This window comes from Epinephelus fuscoguttatus, linkage group LG13 (assembly GCF_011397635.1).
Source record: "Epinephelus fuscoguttatus linkage group LG13, E.fuscoguttatus.final_Chr_v1".
Classification (NCBI taxonomy): domain Eukaryota; kingdom Metazoa; phylum Chordata; class Actinopteri; order Perciformes; family Serranidae; genus Epinephelus; species Epinephelus fuscoguttatus.
In genome coordinates, this window is record NC_064764.1 from 35,695,432 (window position 1) to 35,714,262 (window position 18,831).

The 18,831-nt window shown below is 43.6% G+C and overlaps 1 protein-coding gene across 2 annotated transcripts in view; it reads left to right on the forward strand.

Annotated features, from left to right (window-relative positions):
- arhgap20 (Rho GTPase activating protein 20) overlaps window positions 1-11,885 on the forward strand; it is an 87,088-nt gene extending 75,203 nt beyond the window's left edge. For both annotated transcript variants that reach the window (XM_049594330.1, XM_049594331.1), the window contains exons 14-15: window positions 5,785-5,899; window positions 7,121-11,885. In XM_049594330.1, coding sequence (XP_049450287.1) covers window positions 5,785-5,899; window positions 7,121-8,808 — 1,803 coding nt within the window. In that variant the 3' untranslated portion in view covers window positions 8,809-11,885. The remainder of the gene's footprint in view (window positions 1-5,784; window positions 5,900-7,120) is intronic.
- Window positions 11,886-18,831: the final 6,946 nt, after the last annotated feature.

The following is an 18,831-nucleotide window of genomic DNA, read 5'->3' on the forward strand; positions in this document are numbered from 1 at the left end:
CCTCGCTCCTGTAGTCATACACAGCATTGTGATTTGTGGTCTATTTGGAAAGTTACAGTATCTGAGTTACACACAGTCTCTGTGGGTGGCTGCTCTGCTTATCTTTTCAAATGTGTGTGTGTGCTGGAGGTGGTTGAGGTTCGTTGAGAAAACATGCAAAGAATTTCCGACAGAATCCCGTGGCTAAGTGTGTGATTTTAGCGGAAAAATGTGTCGCCGAAACACCTTTCTCCTTCACACGCACACACACACACACACACACACACACACACACACACACACACACACACACACGTCAGCACAAACACCGTCAGTCTTCACAAATACCTAAATATCTTTCACAAACACTCCCCTGAGAACTCTGTCCCTCTCACACACTGCCTGTTTGTGTGTGCGGCCGCAGCGCAGGCGGCCCTTTTTCTGGGAAAAAACATTTAAAAAATAACAAAGTGAGATTTCGACATTTCCCTCCGTGGTCAGAGCCGGGGCCAAATTAAACTAGCGTGGGCTCCTGGCTGTGTGATGGCCAGTTTCCAACCTTGTCTGGAGACACGTGAACGCTCAGTTTCAGCCAATTCAGTTTAGTCTCTTGTTTCCCCTCCTTATTTCACGCAGCGTATGATTTAAATGTTTTTGGTTGAAAGTAGCCGAGGTAAATACAGCTTTACTGTGGCTATTACTTAGGATGGAGACAGAGAGACAAATCAGCCAGAAGGACGTTGTTTTTCTCTGGAGCTTGGCTCTAGAAACGTCGACCAAACTTTTGTTTTTCTTCTGCTTTTTGTTGTGACTTTTCTGCACAGCAGTATCCAATAGAGGACACAGATTTCTCCTTGCAGACTGCTGGATGTATGTGTTGATGAATGACCCACTAACACACAGCTGTGACATCTCCTATGTGCACATACTCACGTTCATGCACAGATATTGCTTCATGTATCCTGCAGTGATATTGTAGAGGCTCAACCTGCGTTCACGCCGCAGAAGAATATTTTGTGAATGATACGCAGCAGAACAGGTGAGAGAGAGTTTAAGATAACATCCTACTGAGTACGAGAATAAAAAGAAGCTGTTGTGAATGGGCCGTTGATGGATGGCTGAAAGTCTCCTGGATGCCCACGGGCGCTTTCTAACAGTGCTCTGTATCACGTAGCAGCTTCTCTCTGAGTGACACTGAGGAATGCTGAGTGAGTGATGGAAGGAGGGCAGGGAGGCGAAAGGAAAGAGAGGGCAGCAGGTAAGAAGAGAGAGAATCAAGAGAGGGAAGTGGAGAGGAAACTTAGACGTTGTAAAAGTGGTGAAAACAATACAAGAAGGAAGAGAAGGCCTAGTTCATGAGTTCTGGTATCAACAGGTTATCTTTCATATTGATAGCAGATAAGCAGATACACCGCACACAAGACGGCTGAATTGCTTCTTCTTTTAATTTAGTTTTCACCCACGGCTTAATCAGGTTCAGGTGTACAGACCCATATGTGGAGTCTGCGCAGCACACGATCACCCTGCTGCTGATTGGATTCAGTGCAGCTGCAGCCTTGTTAAAAGCACCTGTGCATTGTGTTACACAACAAGAGATGAAGACATGTGCTAAGCATGCTTGCAACATTTCAAGTGAAGACTAAATCTTAAAAGGAAGCCCTGTTGTGTGCGGTGTATCTGCTTATTTGTTATCAATCTGATGCTCCTGCTGTCACCTGCACCAAGTTATGAGACTGACAGCGCTGTGCACGAGGCATGTGCTTTTGAATGGTATCTTTCATGTCAGATTATGTTATATTAGCTTATGTTTGTTGCCAAATGGGTGTAAAAACGGTGTCATCAACAGTCTACTTCAAGTGCAACATTTAGAGTCAATAGGATATAAAGAGAGAGATTTTTTTAATTTGTTTTTTAAAAGGTTTTGTATGTGACGTTCAGAGCATTAATTTAGCAGCAAACCACTATTTGCTGTGTAAATATATGGGGGAGTGATGGCGTCCCGAGCAGAGAGTCAAGTCATGCAACCTCTGTGTTTGCAGTCTGCATGGATGTGCATGTGAGTATCCCACTGGCTAGCTAATTGCCATTGCTGTGCACTGCGCTCATACAGTGGTTACTGCTGATGATGGTGGTCTAACCCACAGTTGTGGGATGGCAAAGTTGCTGAAGCACAATGCCCACCCACACTGCTTGAAGTCTCTAGTTGGTGTTTGTAAGGTTTCGTGAGGTTCTGGTCAGTTCATACAGTGAGGTCAAGAATTGGTCTCACGACAATGACATGGCTAATATGGGGGCTAATATTATCACACGTGAATACAGTTGGGCTCGTTGAATCCACAAGGGTCTCAGATTTCCAGTCAGACCCAATTTATGCAATTCCAAGACTGTTAATGAACCTCAGGCGAAAACAGCACTGCATAGGAGTAGCATAAAGTGTCATCAAGGGGAGACTCATGGGTACGCATTGAATCCATTTTCATTCAGATATCTTAAAGCGAGAGATCAAGGGACCCCGTAAAAATGGCCCTGCCAGTTTTTCCCTTGCCAAAATTGAGCCTAACATTAGAGGGTTATTCGAGCCCCTTCCTGACAAGCTAGCATGCCATGAATGGTACCAATGGATTCCTTAGGTTTTCTACTTTAATATCAGAATAATTTCCACTCTCGCTTTAAACCAGCCTCTGGGAGACAGTAATGTCAGCCGAGGACATCAGACATACCAGCCCAGAAACTTCATGTCCCCTATAATTATGGATTGATAAACACATACTAGCCAGTTGCCTGTTAAAGTGCCTGCCACATGATGTTCTCCTCTGCTGGAATGAGACAGTCATTACGCTGTGTAAACACTTTATTACATAATTTAAAAAAGGAATGCAATGGTGGAATGTTATTGTGCACTGATAGCAGACAGATGTCACAGAGTGGCCACAGTATCTAAAGATATCTCACCTGTAATCACAAACAGGTTTCGGCAGATAGTGATGTAAGGTGTGCAGATACAATACAGACTCATCAGCTAAAGGTGATTAACCTGCAGACTTTATCAGTGTCAGCCATGTTGGAGGCAGAGAGGAAGGAGGACAGACAGATGAGACATTTGGGCATTCATGTGCTCGTTATGTAAGTATGTAAGTATGTAAGTGTCTGTCACTGCAGGTAATGGATAGCAGAGCTGGGATTTACCCATAATCCAAGTCAAATGGGGCCTCAGGAGTGTCGTACAGCAGCCATTAGCACATGTGGTATCTGAAGAGATGTGGTGTACTCACAGAGGAGATAACAGAAAGTTAATGTTGCATTTGCTCTCTGGTAAAAAATAGTTAGGGATTAACGATGACTTATTATTAAAGTAAAATAACTGTGGATCTCATTAAGTTACGTAACAGTTCTCATCTCCCGTCATCTGTCAGATAAAATGTTTCTTTTCCATGCTTTAATCCAAAGTTTGGTTTATTATCAGACGCTTAAAGTCGTTTTATGCCTTTGTACCGACGACAGCTGTGGCCGAAGGTATAATGTGTTTGGGTTGTCTGTCCGTCTCATTCTTGTGAACGCGATATCTTAAGAACAACTTGAGGGAATTTCTTCAAACGTCCACCTGGACTAAAGGATGAACTGATTAGATTTTGGTTGTCAGAGGTCACTATTACCTTGCATCCATCTCATTTTCAAGAACGCAGTATCTCAAGAACTCCTTCAGGGAATTTCCTCAAATTTGGCACAAACATCCACTTGGACTCAGCGATGAACTGGTTAGATTTTGGAGTCCAAATGTCACTGTGACCTTGTGTCCTGCCCAGTCTTGAGAACACAATATCTCAAGAACGCCTTGAGGATTTCTTCAGATTCAGCATAAAAGTTAGATTTTGGTGCTCAAAAGTCAAGGTCACTGTGCCTTTGCATCCAGCTTATTGTTGAGAAGGCCCTATCTCAAGAACTCCTTGAGAGAATTTCTTCAGATTTGGCACAAATGTCTACTTGGACTCAACGATGAACTGATAAGATTTTGATGGTCAGAACAGAAGTCAAGGTTACTGTGATCTTGCATCCATCTCATTCTTGTGACTGTCATACTTCAAGAAGACCTTGAAGGAGTTTCCTCAGATTTAGCACAAACGCCCACTTGTGACTCAAGAATGATATGACTAGAATTTGGCAGCTGAAGATCAAAGGTCAAGGTCACTGTGACCTCACAAAGCATGTTTTTGGCCATAACTCAAGAATTTCATATGCTAGTGATGACTTTTTCACTATAGACTATACTTTCAGGTGATCATTTCTAGTTTGTGACTTGAGAAATGTGTTTTCTAAAGCATTTGGTCTTGCTCATACAAATGACAGATGACATTTTATATCTAAAAGGTCAAAGGTCAGCTTAACTGTGACATCATAATGTTCTGACTGAACTTCAAGTTTCTAATATAAAACAACTTGGTGTTGCTAGAATAGAGAAATTTGCGCTTGAGTCCTAAAAAAGTCTTGAAACAAGTTGATTTAATTGGACACATTTTAATTTTTCCTCACTCTTCCAGATTATTTCACTTATTTTAAGCACGTAAGCCTTTTAAAACTTGATAATAAGCAGAAAACACTAAGCAGCATAGCCTGTTTGTGCAGTTAAACTCTTCTTCTAAGAACTCAGTCATATAACGCATATGGACACCATACAGACACATGAACAGACAACATCTGGCCCAACAAACAAACAAACAGGGGGGCCCAAAAATGTGTTTGTCTTTCTGTTTTCCAAAGTGTCGCAGAAATGCAGCGACAGCAGGGAAAACAACTCCTTTATAAACAGACAGATTTTAATGGAAACTTTCCACAAGTTAGAAAGGATATGACTTCAGCGTCTCTGAGTGGCCTTGCCGACTATTTATGTCATAGCAAGTCATATGTGTTTAGTAAATTGTGTCTGTTCAGTTTTAAATGTTCGGCCAAGTAACATGATTTGTTTGAGTGCAGGTTTCAACTGGGATGATAATTTCTTAGAAACACTGTCAGCATGTTTCAGAACTAAAACAGACTGGTCATACTGGAAGACATTTGCCCTCATTTATAACTGTAATTTTGCATATTTGTTTCTAAATGTGATAAATAGTAACATGCATCATCTAAGAAGATATGTCAAGCTTTCAGAAATGCTACTACAAAACCGCCGACACTGGATTTGTCAGTCTCGGTCATTTTAAAAGCATTTGAGCTGTGATAATCAAAGCCAGTACGTGATGTCATATATTATTATCAGGACGATATCCAGCAGCGGGAAGAGGGAGTTTGATGTTTTCTTGGTCGGCGTGGAATGCAAATACTCGTGTAGCTGGAAGGTCGACATCAGCGCAAACAAACGAACACAAACTTTTCTCAGAATGATAATATGGGAGGCACACACACAAAAACACAGCTCTGGACAGCTGTTTGGAGCTGATACCACAGTTATTTAGGTCAGGGTTTCACAAAATGAAGCAGGCAGTAGCTACAGTACAAGCAACCGCACATTTATTTCCAGTGTTTCAGCATCATATCCACGTCTAATCAGCGGCACCAGGCAGTGTATTGATTTCCATTTTGTGTGGAGCAAATTTATGAGTTTACTCAACACTTTGAAACTGCATGTTTGCTGAATTACTGCTCAACATTGGCTGGTTCCCTGAGGAACTGTTTCTCTGCTGGCTCTGCATAAACAGTAACAGAAATACACCTCCAGCCAACTGTATAACAGTGAAAATGAATGGTCAGCAAAAGCAGAAGAGAAAAGTCAAAGCGTTTGTTCTCTAACCAGGTTGTGTTTCTCTCCTGCAGGTGTGTGAGCTCGTTCGTCTCCTCATAGAGAACTGCAGCAGCCTCCTGGGAGAAGACGTCACCTCGCTGTTCAGAAGCTTCAGCCAGAAGAGCAGCAGCAGTGACCACGGATCAGGTGAGAGTCAGGAGAGGAAAGGAAAGGATAGGAAAGGACAGGACAGGACAGGAGAGTCTGATAGAATTGTTTTAAAGATGGAGGCCATGTTTGGGGACCAGGCTTCGATCCAGAATTCCCAGTTTTTGTTGTTTCGCAACTGAAATGACATCAGTCAAATTTCTACTTCAGCTCTGTTACATAAGCTTGTGGGGGTAAAGGGTGGAGAAGAGCTGAGTCAGACAGAAAAAGTTTGTGTCCAAAAAACAACCCAGTCTCACTCCGAAGTTGTCGAAATCCGGCGAATAAAACGTCCTTTAACATCGGCATGTTAGTGGCATCGGGGGAAAAGCAGCGGGACCAGAACTAAAGTTAAGGTGGCAAAAGTCAGGGTAGCACAGATGACATTTACTTGCTTTGTGTCTAAGGAAGAAGCAGAATTTAAGCAAAACTTAGACAACATTGAGTGGATATATTGTAGTTCTTAATATGTTCAGGATCAAGGTCACAGTCAAAGAGTGTGTGCAGCTCCTTAACTGAAAGTTCTTGTTAACGTCTAAAGCTTCGGTGTCAATATTGTAACAAGGTGGTTTCACACTCACAAGCTCACTGTGTGTAATTAAGTGGCCTAGGCTGTCTCAGACTTGTTGATTGGGGTCAGCAGACCGACCTGCAGTCATTTCAGTGATTGCCAGGGTCACAGGTGCTGATTAACGCAGCATTGAATGTCCTCATTCATAAATAGCACTAACTTTCTTCCTGACGTTATAAATATCCAGCAGAGGTGAAGGAGCACACAGCAGGACAACGCTTTGTCCTCTGTTCCCCTCGTCTCCAGCAGTCAACTGCGGCTTTGTGCATTTCAGGGGCAAAGTTCTCAGTTTCTCTCAGACTGCGCTCACTTTCACTTAGTGTGAGGTTGAAGGTTCAACAAGGGGAGAGCAGCAGAATGTGCTTTTTAATGTAGGTTGGCTGTGTAAATGGATGTAGTTTGGTCTGCCTCAACTTGGATTGCTAATTTTGGTTGCTAGTCAGTGGAAATTGCAGGATACGTGCATGAAATGGGAGGTTAATTTCGTTAGACTGGAAGTAAACAGTGCATTTATTTTGCCAAATGATTGTGTTTTTCTGTGTATTTTTGGATTCAGTTCTCTAAACTTTAATTTGAAGTCTCCACAGTTTACCATTTGTGTAGTCAAAGTCTCATAATAATATTCTTTCTCCCCTCTTTCCTTTCACCAGATGTGTCGTCCTTCCAGATGAACGACTCATCCTACGACAGTCTCGAGAACGAGCTGAACGACGACCCGGAGTCTCCCTTCCAGGAACAGCTGCCCCTCCGTGACAAGGACAAGCCAGACAGCCGCAGCCGTGACTCCGTCATCACCCTCAGTGATTGTGACCCTGATCCCGACCCTGATAGCGACCTCCTGCTGCAGCTCCCCCCACTGGCCAGACCCAGGAGGTTCAGCCCTGCGGTCCGCCAACCCCGCACCCGCCAGGCCAACGGGCCGTCGCAGGGTCCCAGGAGGCTGAGGAGGAGTTCAGAGCCAGCTCTGGCCCTGACAAGCACACCGCCAATGGGCACAGTGACAGTTCATGCTGATAACCTACCAATGAGGAAGGCGAGCTATGATGCCGCCATGGAGGGGGAGAGGGGGGAGGACGAGGTGTTTCTGGAGCAGGGGCTGAGCGGGATGCAGCTGAAGGAGGAGGAGGAGGAGAAGGGATGTGAGAAGGGAGGAGCCAAAGTCCAGAATGGCGGGCGCAGGAAGACGAAGCACGCCCCTCCACCTCCGTTGCGGCTGGATGCCAGCTGCTCTAGTCTGTCGTCACCAGCAACCTCGCCCACAGGCTCCTCCCTTAGCTCTTTGGACTCCGCCTTCTCACAGTACTCTACTGACTACGCCACCAATGGGGCGATTCCACTGGCTGAGCCTGCTCCGCTCTCCTCTCTCTTTCCTGGACGTCCCCCACTTTCACCCAGAGACTCCCCCCCTCAGAGGGAAGCCCCGCCTCAGTGGCCACAGCCCAACCAGGCCCCTCGGACCAGTCAACCCCCTGCACACCCTCATGGCCTCCACCCGAATACGTGGCTCAAGAAGGACCGCCGCCTGTCGTTAAGACAGTCTGATAATGGACACTCAGAGGAGGACTTGCCTGTGGTAAATTGGAAAACCCACCCAACCAGTAACGGCTACTCCGTCAGTGCCCAGGAGGCGGCGGTGACAAACCGCAACTGCCAGCGGAGATCCAGCAGCCCTCCGTCCTACCAGCAGGCTCTACTGCAGCTGCAGCGCAGCCGCTCCCCGTTCTACAGGGGGACAGAGAAGCCTCTGACGGTCAAAGAGCTGAGACAGCTCCACGACCAGACCTGCACCTACAGGCTGCTGCTCCCAGCCTCCCCTACACACACAGGAAGTGAGGTCACACAGAGGCTGGCTAGGAACGAGTGCGTTCAGCCGCCGCAGGGTGTTTTCTATGGACAGAACGCCACCACTCTGGTCCTCCAGAGGCAAAAGTCCCACTCCCTGACTCCGGCCCTGGAGGGACACAAAGGGCGGAGGACCCTCCCTCTTCCCCGCCGAGCATCTGAACCTGCCAAGGTCACTACAAACTCTAACTTCTCCTCCAGCCTCACCCTGGACAGACCCTCTAAAGGCCAACTTCAAGACAGCGGCCTGAAAGTGTCAGAGGTGGAGCCCAACCACACCGAGCCACGCTACTGCCTGTCTCCCTCCGCCACTCGGGCTGTACGGGACTACTTTTCCTCCCAGGGTCAGGAGGATGCAGACGCCTGCCTGAGGAGGAGTCAGGAGGTGGCGCTGGCTATCGTGCAGGGGAAGAGGGAGTGGCAGAGCAGGCGGTGCAGCGACCCACGAGTGGACGACTTTGACCAGCTTTTTTTTGCGGAGGAGTCTTATGTGTAAATAAGAACTGTGTACGAACAAACAAACTGTGTATGAGAGACTGAATTTTATCTGATATTTTCACTTGTATACAAATGTCTTCATTGTTGATGTGATAATATCCCCCGTAAACACCTTTTCCTTCTGGCAGCAGTAGTCAAATAGAGAAAGGTGTTGCTGTTTACTGCAGTGGTACATCTAAGGTTTAAGATTTTAAAAAAGGTACAGATCCACTTTCTGCTCCCACATTTCACCTCCTTGCGGTTGTAAACTGTTAGAAGTTTTTCTGATACCCCCTCTTACATGAAATTGTGTCAGACTTCTGGCAAACAGCAGATTGAAAGGTTTAAGTTGTTGGTAATTATCCACAATATTTCAAGTTTGAAAACTCTTTCATGTATTTAACCATGGCGTTCTGCAGCAGGGATTTATGGAGCGTTGAAACCTGATTCTGTGAATTCATTACAGAGGACATCTGGATTCCTAAACAATCATTAAAGCCTGTTGTCAAACGGGTCAGAGTTACAGCTTTTGTGCCAAAATCTGGTTCCCCTGAGACATATTTTTCTTTGGCAGCATGTCCTCATTTTGCCTTTCAGAATGCGTCATTGCTTTTTTAAGCACACAAAAAAAAGAAGAATGAGGAGTTCTTTAGAAATGAAAGAGAGAGGACAGAGGTCTTTTTTTTCTTTTATTCTCTGGAGGCTCGTAAAATGTATTTTTCAAAATTTCCAAAGCCAGCCGGAAATCCATAAAGGCTGGTGTGAAAATCAAGGCCAGGAAACATTTTGTAGTTGTTTTTCAACGGGGAAACATTTCAGATTTTAGAAAACATTTGCCTGAATCTGCATGAAAATTCAGATTTTGCACAATATCTTCACAGTTTTTTGCGCGTAAGGAATCACATCAAGAGGGATGCAAATTTTGGCACAACAAACATTAAAGGGGACCTATTTATACTTATATTTAGGGTTCAGACTAGAACATGTTTACATGCTTTAAAGTTCTAACAACACTTTATTTTCCTTATACCATCTGTGTTGGAACACCTGTAGTCACCCTCTGTCAGTTTAAGCGCCTGTTTCTTTACGCCCCCTCCTGCAAAAGCTCAGTCTGCTCTGACTGGTCAGCTTTTCCTTGTCTTCCGTATCTTGGCGTCTCTGCACCGCCATTGCAGCTGAGAAATGACCGTAACAAAGTACAGCGCCACTTTCTACTGTGAAAACACAAGTAAAAGCTTCTGAATACAAAAGAGAAATTAACATCTGTAACCAAGATTATATGTTTCCCTGATGTTAGCATGTAGCTACATGTAGCAGTGTATTTGCAGCCTGGGACTGTAACAGAGAATAGTGGCTCTTTCAACGGTGAAAAAATCACCAATGACAGCTTTGAATGACAAAGTGTTCCAGCAGGACTATGATCTGAAATCAGGGAGAAATCAGCAACCAATATTATGTTTCCCTGATGTTAGCATGTTGCTACATGTAGCAACGTACTTGCAGCCTGGAAATGACTGTAACAGAGAATAACTGCTCTTTCAACAGTTAATAATCATCGATAAAAGCTTCAAAACTCAACAGGACATTTTTCAGCAGGAATATGATCTGAAATCAGGGAGAAATTAACAACAGCAAGCAAGATTGCATGTTTTACACATCCCTGATGTTAGCATGTAGCTACGTGTAGCAGTGTAGGCAGTGTCATGTAAACTCTTGCAGTTGCATGCCTGGAATTGATGACTATATAAAGAAATCCGGGACAGTTTGATGTCATACTGTTGCCAGAGTAGAAAAAAACTATTAGGGACTACTTTTACATATGTTTACCTAAACTTTAGCCACAATTAATATGAACATCTGTAACATTATATATGAAACAAAATATGGAAAAGCATAACAGGTCCCCTTTAACGCTGCCTTCAATCGCAGTGATGACAACATGGTGACTGCTGTGAATTCATGCAAATACTATGAACATGTTTTTAGCTCCCTCCATAACACCTGTGATGTTTGCTGCAGAGCCAGAGGAGGAACGTTTTCAGACAGATGCCTCCGCTGTACATACTTAAACCATCTTAACGGCATTCATACCTTTTGTGACAAACTGCATCTGTAAAGTGAAACATTTTTTCCCCAGAAAGTGAAGTGTTCGTCTGAATGAGTGAATCAATAGGGCCGCTATTTATTCATATGAGCCGAGTTCCCAGACACACAGCACTCAGTGTTGTCCTCTGTGGCTCTGGTTTATATCTCTGTGACCTGGGAGGGAGGGGAGGGCAGAGGGGGGAGGGAAGAGGAGAAACTGTCGGTGTGCGTGGGTGAGAGAGCGTCAGAGTGTCGTGTTTGAAAATGATGTGATCATTGACAGCGTGTCCTGAGCAGGAATGTGAGAAAACGTGTGCCATTGAAGGAGAGATGTCCTTTATTCTTGCTTGTATAGCACTTCATTATTCTCAACAAGAAACCCATTCTGTCTCACATGAATGACGAGGACGCAGCCTGTTGTGTGTGTGTTGAGTTGTATGTGTTGTCAATATTAATATGATATTTTTGTTCCAGTGCTGCTGTCAATGCAGTGCTGATGTCTTAGGTGATGCTTAACAACCAATGGCCTTGTTTCACTGTGTATTATTAACTGAGACGTATACTTACAGATAAAATATCTTCAGCAGTTGTCATGTGTATTAACTCAGTGTTACTGTGAACTTAACATAGCTTTTCCACAGGATCACACACTGCAACAAGGTCACTGCCGTGTTAAGCGTCACCATTTTAAATGGTCTCAAACCTTTTACCTGTATTAATAATATTATAATTGTTATCTCCATTACAGTGAATCGTGTCCAACGTGTATAGTTCTGCATATTTATGATACAGAAATATATAAATATATATATATAAATATATTACCTTGTACTTTGGTATGTCGTGTTGTGTGAGGAAATCAAATGTGTATTTTTGTACATGCCAATTCTGCTGCTGCTGTCTCTATAGAAAGTATATTTGCTACCAAACGCACCATTTGTATATTGTGTACATCTGATGTCCGATGCTCACGAGAACAAAAATGTCCTTGATTTTAATAAATGTCGCTCTTGTGAAACTACTTTGCAGATCAAAGTGAATTTGTTCTGTAGTGGTGACTCATGAACACAGTATTTCTGCAGGACAGGATACACGAGACAAGTTTAAGACATAGATCAGTACATGCACGCTAAAATCAGGTAACTGACAATTTATAGGAAATGGTATAGAGACAGAGTTTTCAAAGAATCGGAGCAGCAACTAGGAGAGATTTGCTTTAGTGTATCACTAGATTAATATCGAGAAGAATCAGGTTACAATGGTCACAACATGTAAATTTACAGATCTGATTACTGTACAGTAGGAGCCAAACAGCTGATTAATGAGCTAATGATGGTGAAGGATGATTAAAGCTCCTGATCAGCCAATCAGCGACTGCATCTGTGACTTTAGTGCTCTGCTGGAAGTAACGTTATGCTCAGGGAGACCTGGCATTAAAGAGGAAAACATGACTTCACATGTCTGATGATTTAAAAAAGAAAGTAGCTACTTAAAAGAAAACAAAGCAAAGACTAACTCAATACCTCAGTAAAACTATACAAAACATATTTTACTATTTATATGACACAACTTTCTTTTAAACCCATCAAGGCCCAGCGTGTTCTTTCCAATTGTTCCTATTAAGGTGAACACTCTCTGGGGAACTCATTGCTTTCAGTCTAACAACAATAAGCCTCTGAGGACGAGGGCCAGTATTTTGGGCTGATCCAGTGTAGCCACAAGATATATGAGTCAAGACTTCCTCTACCATGCAGCAGGCGTTTTGGCTAATCTCTATAAACAGATATCTGCAAATGGATGCATGTGAATAAAAAAGCAAATATAAAGCTAATACTTGGCATCAGGTGATTGCCAATTTGTGCCAGTGTTTTTCGCATCTGCACATGGACCGTTTGCCTGCTGTTCAAACGTGACTGGTCAACACGACTCGGACTGCAAACAGAAACCAGAATGATTCCAGTACCATAATCTTGTCCCATTGCCTACAGATTCCACATTCATATGCAGAGATCTGTCTATAGAGATTAAGGACAAAGTGTATGCAATCTTAATCGTTCCCAGCAGTGTAGAATAAGGGGCCTTTTATACGACAACCATTTCAGTAAAAAAAAAAAAAGTAAAAAGTCTGTCCTTTGCATTTTAAAAAACGTATGTGTTTATATGACGTTATTCACATGGAGCCGCAAAATCTACTGGAAACGCTGTAGTATGCACACCAGGCCAATGGGTGGCAGTGTAAATTTGCAAAGCAACACCACGGCATGACGCCATGCACAAACCAAAACGAAGAAGACACAATGGTGAAAGCATGCACAGATAACTTTGTCTGGATGGATGACCAGGTGGAGTTGCTACAGTAACAGATCTACACTTCACTTCAAATCAACAGTGTGAGCAGCACAAACAGAGCTTGGCATTGTTGTTGTGACGGTCGGCTTGCCTAGTGACTGGAACCGTAATGTGCACGTGCGAAAAGTCCGTTTTCAGAGGAACTGCATATTGCAAGTTTACATGACAACGGAGACGCTGCCGTTTCCAAAACGTTGCACTCTGGAACACGTTTTCAAAACGTTGCGTTTTCAGGCACCCAAAACGCCGCTGTCGTGTAAATGATCGGCCAAAATGCAACTAAAGTTCACCATTTTCAGTTGAAATCGTCGTATAAACGCGGCCTAAGCACTGTACCCAGTGTCTTTTTTCCAGAGCACTTGGCTGAATCCAAATGTCCACCCTCTGGACTTGCAGACTGAGGCCTTGCAGACTTCAGCCGTATGTTATGTGATGTATTTACTGTCATTACATAAAGTCTGCGAGGGCAGAGACTGCAAGCAGCTGATTGACAGCCCTCGAGATTGTTGTACTCATTGCCATGGAAACGTTCACCTATCGCTGCTGGCATATTCATATATGTCATATAAGTTGATGAACAGTGCCTACTCATCTGTCCCGGCAGATAACAGGATATGAATCTCTATTTAACTTTTTATGTAACTGATGTACATCTCTATATGACAGGCTACATGCGTTCAAAACCAGAAATGTTTGTAAATAAGGACAGGACTATAACTTAATAAACTGGGTATTACTGACATTAGAAACCTTCTGCTGCTGTTTTCCAGACATTTTTCAGCCTACTACACTGCACAGCTTGATAGGCTGCAGTAAGAGCCTAGCCTTATACATATCTCTGTATCATGCTGTGGTTGAAAATGATTTCTGGCCTACACAATTCAAGTAGCATTTTAATCAATAACTATTTCACACATTCATACATTTTCTTTTTTTTTTTTTTTCGGCAATTGAAAAAAAACACAACGTGACCATATTGCAATAAACTGTGGGTTATTAAATCAGTGAAGTCTGCTCCCTAAGCAGACTCTCTGGAAGTCTGCAGAAAGTCAGCTTAAGGCCCCTTTTGGACTTGTTCAATTGTGGATTTGGAGCCTTCAGCACACCCAGACTTCCCAGGAACGCGCCCCCAAAGTCCATGAGTCTGCAAGTGTGGTGAAGTCTGAACACTTGGATTCACTCTGACTTTTCTGTGTGGTCACTCTGAGCACTTCTAGTTTAAATCTCATTATATGGACGCTCAGTCTAAGTCTGGAATGACCTATGAAACAATGAGGCATGCAGGGTGTTGGATACTCTTGGTTTACGTGATCTACTACCAAAAACACTTAATGGTTGTGTCAGAGGTCTTCCACAGTCAGCAGCAATGTGTGTATAAATACATGTCAAGCAGAGCTTTACTTATTGTATTGACATTTTTTTTTTGCATTTCATTTCACTGGTGCAATGTCAACATGTGTTTCTTGTAACAATAAAGCCCACTGAATCTAACTGAATTAAACCCAACCATTGTGAAAGGCAGTTGCATAACACAACAGGGTGTTTAACGCCCCACCAATTTTGTTTGAATAAACATTTTACTACATTTTGTCACGGCTGACAGAATGTAGTAAACAACTTCAACACAAACTAATCTGACGAGGGGATGAAGGGCAGATGGAGAGGTGGGCAGAGAAGCTCAGGTGAGGGTGATGAGGAGAAGAGGCAGGGAGCTGACTGGCTTGGAAAACTCTGGAAGCAGAGACAGACTAATGAAGCTGATAGAGGGCAGGTGTGTATGGGGCAAATGAGGGAGAGGCAACACAACTGAAAACCAAGAACCCAGAAAATGTATTCTCTTATTAATAACCAACTGCAGTGAAAACAAAGAAACACTGAAATGATTCTGTAGTCTTTTAATATTTCAACTTAGTCCAGTCTTCACAAAAAGTCTGAGGCATCAGGACGCAGACGGTGAAATGTAATTTAAAATAAGATTCTCTGTTTGCTCGATTGTACAACATCAGTTTGTGAGGCTGCAGAATTAGAGGATTACACAATTCTCGTTGAGGCTTATGAAATAATTTATGGAGGAATTCCTGAAGGAACTTTGTGCGGTTCACCTCTGACTGCAGCCTGAAGCATCCCAGAACGGTTTGTTTAAGCTTATTTAGTTATGAGTGCAAACCTGATATGGATATTTACTGCAAGGAAACTTTGAGAGCGGAATTTACTGACACAAGAATCAACTGCGGCTTTGTAATTGTCTCTCTAACCTTAAATTATTATGTTTTCTGAGAGCCATTAGCACACAGTTAAACAAGAAACAGAAAAGCAGTGGTCAGGGTTGACTCATATATTTAGAAAACACATTCTGGCACGTCACAACCAGCAGAAATACAGACATACTCATCAAAAGCCTTCAGATTTGTACGCCACTGTATCTTCTTCTCCTCAGATTTTCCACCCGTACATGACATTCACATCGACATGCTGTTTACTGATGTGGCTCCCGGCCTGACGTTCCTCAGGGAGGCAGGTTGCTCAGCACTTTAGGTGATGTAATCCAAACATAACCATGTTGCATAATGAAAATGTCTCCCATAAACTTCACAGTTCACAAGTTTCTTAGAGTCAGTGGAGACTGACAGGAAGGGTGTGTGTTGCAGCAGCTGCGGGCAGTTTTATTTTCCTGTAACTTTCTCATATTGTGTTTTTAAAGAGTTGTTAAAATAGCTGTTGGGCAGTCTGCTTCTTGTCCCGTCACTCAGAGACACCCCAACACCTCCTGTCTCCACTGACTTACATGGACCGACAACAGCTACAAACAATATTCTACCAGAGAAAAGAGTGGCGAAGAAATATTGGAGCAGACGGCTGCCAAACTGCAGACCACTGTTTGAGATTAAAAAACAGCAAAATCGGTTGTTTTTTAGGGAGTCATCGCTGCATTTCCAATGGCTTTTTAGGCACCAAAAGTGGGTGTTTTGTAGCCACTTGTTGCTGTGTTTCCACCGAGGATAGTGCCACGAAAAGCATTTGTTTTTAACTGAGACATTGCTGCATTTTTGACAGAGATACCGCTGCATTTCCTGCCGGGATAGTGCCACGAAAAGGTTTTTTCCGACAGAGACAGTGCCATGAAAAGCTGTTGTTTTGTGGATGGATTCACAATGCCAGCATGCCAATTGTTGTGTCTGGTTTTGTTTTGCATTTTGGATCTCATGTAGGCCTACGCAACCCCTCTGGTTGTAAATGAACATGCATTACTTTGCATCAGCCTTCTAATTTTGTAAGCATCGTCCTATGATATTCCATTATTTGTTCAAACTGTAAGGGTGGCACAATGGTACAGTGGTTAGCATTGTTGCCTCACAGCAAGAGGGTTCTGGGTTCAAACCAATGGTGGAGGGACCCACCCCACTTGCATGTTCTCCCTGTGTCAGCGTGGGTTTCCTCCAGGTGCTCCAGCTTCCTCCCACAGTCCAAAGACATGCAGGTTAATTGGTGACTCTAAATTGTCCGTAGGTGTGAATGTGAGTGTGAATGGTTGTCTGTCTCTATGTGTCAGCCCTGTGATAGTCTGGTGACCTGTCCAGGGTGAACCCCGCCTCTTGTCCATGTTAGTGGCAGTGTCAACTAACATCTGCTACCCTGATAGCATTACATCATACATTTCTCTGTTATAAATATGTCCAATTTCTGTCACTAAGCTATATAGTAGAACAGAGCAGTATTGATAGGCTAAATACTTTTGAATCGGTACAGCTGAATAGGCTATGCCAAAAGCATATCTACCAACTAGCAGGTACAGATAGAACAAAAAAAATGGGAAATGCTGGGGCCTTGATGAGCACTTTGTGTTTTCCTGTTTTATATCCTCTTGGTTTCAGTTACTACCCAAAGCTCGTGATCATAGGTGAGGGTCGGAACATGGTAAATCAAGAGCTTTGCTTCCCGGCTCAGCTCCATCTTCACCAAAAGAACGAGATCACGAATACAAGCAGCCAAAAAGTATCTCTTCTGTCGGGTGGCTGGGCTCGGCCTTAGAGATAGAGTGAGGAGCTCAGACATCTGGAAGAAGCTTGGAGTGTCGAGTGGGACCAGTTGAGGTGGTTCAAGCATCTGATCAGGATGCCTTGTGGGCGTCTTCCATTTTACGAGCATGTCCAAGTGGTAGGAGGCCCCGGGGCAGATGCTGAACACACTGGAGGTATTATATATATCTCATCTGGCCTGGGAACGCCTTACAATCCAGCAGGAGGAGCTGGAAAGGGTTACTGGGGAAGGGGACGTCTGGGGTACCTTGCTTAGCCTGTTGCCCCTGCTACCTGGCTTTGGATAAGCAGGTGACGATGGATGGATGGATGGATGGATGGATGTCACTAAGCTATGTTAGAGAGTGGCTGTAGCAAGAAACACTGTCAATTTGGTTGTATACTATAGGCTATGCCAAATATGCAGCTAGACAGGACTGATGTAATCTGGCTGCACTATGTAAAGTCAAGGTTTTGATCATGAATGGACCAAGAACAAAACCATTTGTTTCAGCATTGTTCCAGGACCAGGTTGGTGGAGTAAACAGAGTCTGAAGGTTTCCAGCTGTGTTAGAAACTCCACTGAAATTCCATCTGGAACAAAACATGAAAAACATTTTTATGTAAGCCACTTAGGTACGTATGCGCCTCAGGTCTAACAATCTGTGTGTGGCTAAAGTCAAAGACGAGTCAGCAGACATGTTGAAGTTCATGGTATTTAACAACCAGCCGTTAAACAGGATTGATGCGACTGCCATTAGATAACAACAGGAATCCTCTGAAGGGAACAAACTGCACCAGAAATGTCAAAACATTCTGAAATATTTATTTCTGACAGGCAGTTATGTTAGAGCTGACTCTGTGTATGTCCTCTGGGACCAAGATGATGTAAGTGGGGAGGGGAACTGGCTGTGGCTGTTGGTATTTATAGCTTAACATACCTGACTGGTGGTTTACCTGCGACATCACAACACATAATTTATAGTCCTTTGGCTTAATTCCATTTTATCCCCTGGTTGAAATTTGTCGTATGACATGGGACAACCTTTCGAGACCCTGGTACGTCATCAGCAGGTGTCGATGGCATTTACATAAGCAAATTTTTTAGTAGAGTAACAGTTAATTGTATTTATATATGTTAAGCTAAAGCACAGACAGTATGAATGCAACTTCTGTTAAAACTGTGCCCGGCACTCCGCGATTCAAGCAGTGCATTCTATCAATTTACCAGCATGTAGAGGCACGTCTCAAAACAACAACGTGTGCCGGTAGTATGAGCAGGCTGACGGCTGAGCATGCCGAAATGCTCATCTTCTTAAAAAAGAATCTCCACATCATGTTTTTTCCAAGACGAGCAAGGTAAGGAGAAGGGATCAATATAGCGTTGCCTCTCTGGTAGGCACAGCGTGCTAAAATAATCCTTTGCCATCTCATTATTAGCTAATTATTAGCTAGCTATAGCTAATAATTTTAGCTAGCTAGCTAGCACTTCAGTCATGGAGACTTGAAGGCGCGGCTGCGGAGGCAGAATGACAGCGAACGAGCAAAGAAGCGGAGGGGAAAGCGGGCCTCGTTTCCCCTTTGGGGGCGTG